The 4,605-nt window shown below is 32.6% G+C and overlaps 1 protein-coding gene across 1 annotated transcript; it reads left to right on the plus strand.

The window, feature by feature from the left end:
• Positions 1 to 855, plus strand: LOC128182032 (complement C1q-like protein 3). Its single transcript, XM_052850634.1, has 2 exons — positions 1 to 212; positions 387 to 855. Exons 1-2 carry the CDS (start codon positions 20 to 22, stop codon positions 785 to 787), a joined length of 594 nt encoding a protein of 197 aa, XP_052706594.1. The 5' UTR covers positions 1 to 19; the 3' UTR covers positions 788 to 855.
• Positions 856 to 4,605: the final 3,750 nt, after the last annotated feature.

Below are 4,605 nucleotides of genomic sequence, written 5' to 3' on the forward strand. Positions count from 1 at the left end.
CGTTAAGAACATAACAAATATGTTTCGAACACTGGTATTTGCGTTGCTATTCGGGTTCCTTAATCTTAAGAAAAGCAATGTTGCCGGAACCTCACAGACAGGCATACAGACAAAGGTTGATTCACTGAAGTCGTTAATCTACGACAATACCAAGGCCACAGTTACCTTAGACTCAACAGCCTTCAAGGAGCTAATTAAACTGTCTTCATCAGGTAACACTTTGTAAAAGCTATATTTCTTATATATATATATATATATATATATATATATATATATATATATATATATATATATATATATATATATATATATATATATATATATATATATATATATAATCTTTAAAAACAAATGATGTTTACAATTTTCAATTGATATTACTACAGAACTACCTAGATCTTTACGCAAAGTAAGCTTCTCTGTCAACATAAACTCATCCTCACTTACACTGGGGGCAAGACAAACAGTGAAGTATGACGCAGTGCTGACAAATGATGGAAACGGATATGACGACAGAACGGGAGTGTTCACGTGTCCTGTGGCGGGAATCTACATGTTTGTCGTCGATTCTTTATCTAATCCCGGGATTTGGTTGAATCTTAAAGTCAACAAAATAACAGTTGGTAGGCTTCATGCGTCTCCTTCGCTCAAAGTGGACTTGATTCAAATAAGCAGGACAGTGATCGTGAAGCTGAAACCTGGGGATCATGTCAAAGTTGAAAATGTTCAAAACGGCGGTGTAATTTACTTTTACATGTACTCGGGGTTTTCAGGTACCCTATTGTAATAATCATTGATTTTAATATGAAATTTACTATTTTGGGTGGCAGGCGTATTCTTTATTTTGTATACCAAATAAAAGAAAAGAAAATGACTAATCTTATTTTTATGTTTCTAGAAATAAAAATGGAAGCATTTCACTTATTCTTTTTACGTCTAAAAAGAATTTTAAAAAATGCAATGAAAGTTATAACGTCTGAATGACCTTTTACATATCCAATCAGATATTCGCTGTGCTTGTGATTCGGAATATTTCACTACTATCGGGTTTTAAGAATGAGTGCTAAAGCGGAAGTAGCTTTCATCCAAAATTGAGTCTTTAAGTTACCAGAATCTGTTGGGGTTTCTTTTTTGTCCAGTATCAATAGGATTTATATATATTTAAAGAGTTCAAATATTACATTAATAGGAATGAAAAACCACCAATCGTACATTCAAATCGTAAAATGACATCTTTGTTATTTACAACGCACTTTGAGAAATTACGCACTTTGATTTTTTTCCAAAGTGCGTTAAATTTAGGCTCAAGTCAACGCGCTTTGAACAATTTTTTTCAAAGTACATGTACGTTGATATGGTTGATATTAACGCACTCTGAAAAAAAAATACGTTTAGTCGTTTTAAAAGACCCTAAAATATGGTTTTTAACCTAGTTTTGCTCGATAAGATTATTTAAAAATGGATTATTATCTTAAAATGACATTGGATAACGTCACAATGAAATACACTTGAAACAATGTGTAAGAGTTTCTAAAAAGCAATAAAAAGACTTATCAATAAGGGGTCAAAAAAGGGGTAAAGCAAGAAACAAAATAAATTCAGATCACTTCCTATCATCTGTGAAAAATGGTGTAAATCGGTTGGATAGTTTCCGAGAAATCGCGTGCACAAAATTTGTGGAAACAAAAAATAATAATAACTAGATACGACCTCGTTACGAGTAACGAGTAGGTCTTTCGTCCGATTTTTTTAAATTTTAAATGATACCATAAAATATCGATACAATTTCAAAAATAACACCCCCCTCCCAAATTTTAAGATAAGGAATAAAATCCCTAATTACGTCTAACATGGGCATGACGATGACTTTTTCAAACCGATTATGTAGCATTCAACAACTTTGATTCTATAATGCATAACAACATATTTATCGTTTTCAAGTTATTCGTAATAGACTTTACGAGTCTCTTGGTCCCTAATTAAAGGGGTCATTCCCTTTTTCTTGATTTTATTGGAAAGAACTTTTGATTTCTTACCACTTTTGTTATATATTATTTAAAAAAATATCAACTGATAAAAAGATACAGATCAAAACGTATGAACATTTTGAATGGAAATTCGTACCAAATTTTCGTGCCTAGGCGAGCTCATACAAAATGGCGCCACTGGCGTAAAACAATATAATAGTGCACAACCTCAAACTATAGACTACCTATCCTGAAAATTTCGTATTCATGTCTCTTATAGTTTCTGAGATCAGCTCTGCACAAAATAGTTCGTAAAAAAATAGGAAATCCGCTGTAACTCGGTACCGGAAGTGACGATTTCAAAAAACGTATAGAATTATGACATCTGGCAATCATCTGTGAAGAAATGGTTAAAATCGGCCGAATAGTTTCTGAGAAATCGCGTGCACAAAATTTGTGGAAAAAAATAATAAGAAGAAACAGTACGAAAACAATAAGGTCTTCCGTTGGAAACGGAAGACCTTAATAAGAAACTGTACGAAAACTATAAGGTCTTCCGTTGGAAACGGAAGACCTTCAAAAGAAACTGTACGAAAACTATAAGGTCTTCCGTTGGAAATTCAATGATGAATTATTATTCATCATGTGCTCCTTAACGCATGATTGACGTTAAACATAGAAATACTAATTTAACTAGATACGATCTCGTTACGAGTAACGAGTAGGTCTTCCGTTCAATTTTTAAACGATACGATTAAAATATCAATGGAATTTCTGAATTCCACCTCAAACACTCCCTTTCAGATATTGTACATGTATACGATTGTCAATATCCTTTAAAATGCATAACAAAGTGTTTTGCTTTTTCACATTTTGCATATTAAAGATTTAAGAGTTTAGTCCCCTAAAATCAATAATTACGTCATCAATGGGTGTGGCAATGAGTTTTACAAACTGATATTGTGATGATCAACAACCTTGTTTCTGTAATGCATTACAAAATCTTTATCATTTTTAAGTTATCTGTAATAGAGTTAGGAGTGTCTTGGCCCCTAATTGAAGGGGCCAGTCTCTTTTTCTTGAATTCAATCGAAATGTCTCACAAATTCTAACATTTTTTGTTCCTACATCTATTTAAAATTGTTTATCATTTTTGAGATACAAATGTTTGAATATTTTAGGGGCCAGCCCTCTAGATCCTTAATGGGGACAGACATTGGTGTTTTGATTGATGGAATCGATGAGAATCATCAATGCAATCATTTTCTCTTCTACAATGCTTAACAAAATATGTCTCCTTCTCTAGATATATTGCGTCAAAGTTTAAATACTTTGGCCCCTTAAAATCCCTAATTACGTAATAAATGGGCGTGGTCATGATTTTTCCTGACAGATATTGTGACGATCAACAACTTTGCTTCTATAATGCATTACAAAATCTTTATCATTTTTAAGTTATCTGTAATAGAGTTTACGAGTGTCTAGGCCCCTAATTGAAGGGGCCAGCCCCTTTTTCTTGAATTCAATCGAAATGTCTCACAAATCCTAACATTTTTTGTTCTTACATCTATTTAAAATTGTTTATCATTTTTGAGATACAAATGTTTGAATATTTAAGGGGCCAGCCCTCTAGATCCCTAATTGGGACACAAATTGGTATTTTGATTGATGGAATCGATGAGAATCATCAATGCAAGCATTTTGTCTTCTACAATGCTTAACGAAATATGTCTCCTTCTCTAGATATATTGCGTCAAAGTTTAAGTACTTTGGCCCCTAAAAATCCCTAATTACGTAACAAATGGGCGTGGCAATAATTTTTCCTGACAGTTATTGTGACGATCAACAAATTTGCTTCTATAATGCATTATAAAATCTTAATCGTTTTTAAGTTATTTGTATTAGAGTTTACAGGTGTCTTGGCCCCTAAATAAAGGGGTCAGCCCTTTTTTCTTGATTTCGTTGGAAAGAACTTTTGATTATCTACTACTTTTATTATATATGTCTTATCAAAATATTCAATTAATTGATAAAAAGATACAGATCAAAATATATGAAAAAGGACTATGTGCGGTTTGGTCAAATATCTGCCCCCGATTTCAACCAATTTTTAAATAGTATCGTATAAGAATGAAATCTTCACAAATCATTGTAAGGAGGATGCCTATAACTTTAACCTTGATTTTAGTCATTATTGCTCACTCGCTTTTTATCTATGACATCATCTAAATGACCTAATTCCCGCAAAGCTGCAAACAAATGAAGATATTCTCATTTTTGCTCTATATTTTGCATTCGGAAGTATAGAGCGCATGTCTGCTCAAGTGCAATTTTAACATATGTTTTTCTTCAGATAGTTATACATATTAAACTAAAAAATGGTACTTGAGCAAGCCTGCGCTCGATGTTTCCCAGTCGAAAAACCATCGGAAAACACCCATATTTTGCTACAAAACATCAATTTATCAAAATAATGCAATATTCATGACGTCATTTCTACGTTATGACGTCACTGTGGTGATAACCTTTTACACCTTTATTTCCAATATGATTTTAACTATCTTTCATCTTATTTTAAAGCTCTTTCTAAAACTTTGATTTTGGGGGGCAAAAATTGCATAAAACCGCACTTAGTCCT

Source organism: Crassostrea angulata, chromosome 4, assembly GCF_025612915.1.
Source record: "Crassostrea angulata isolate pt1a10 chromosome 4, ASM2561291v2, whole genome shotgun sequence".
Taxonomy (NCBI): Eukaryota; Metazoa; Mollusca; class Bivalvia; order Ostreida; family Ostreidae; genus Magallana; species Magallana angulata.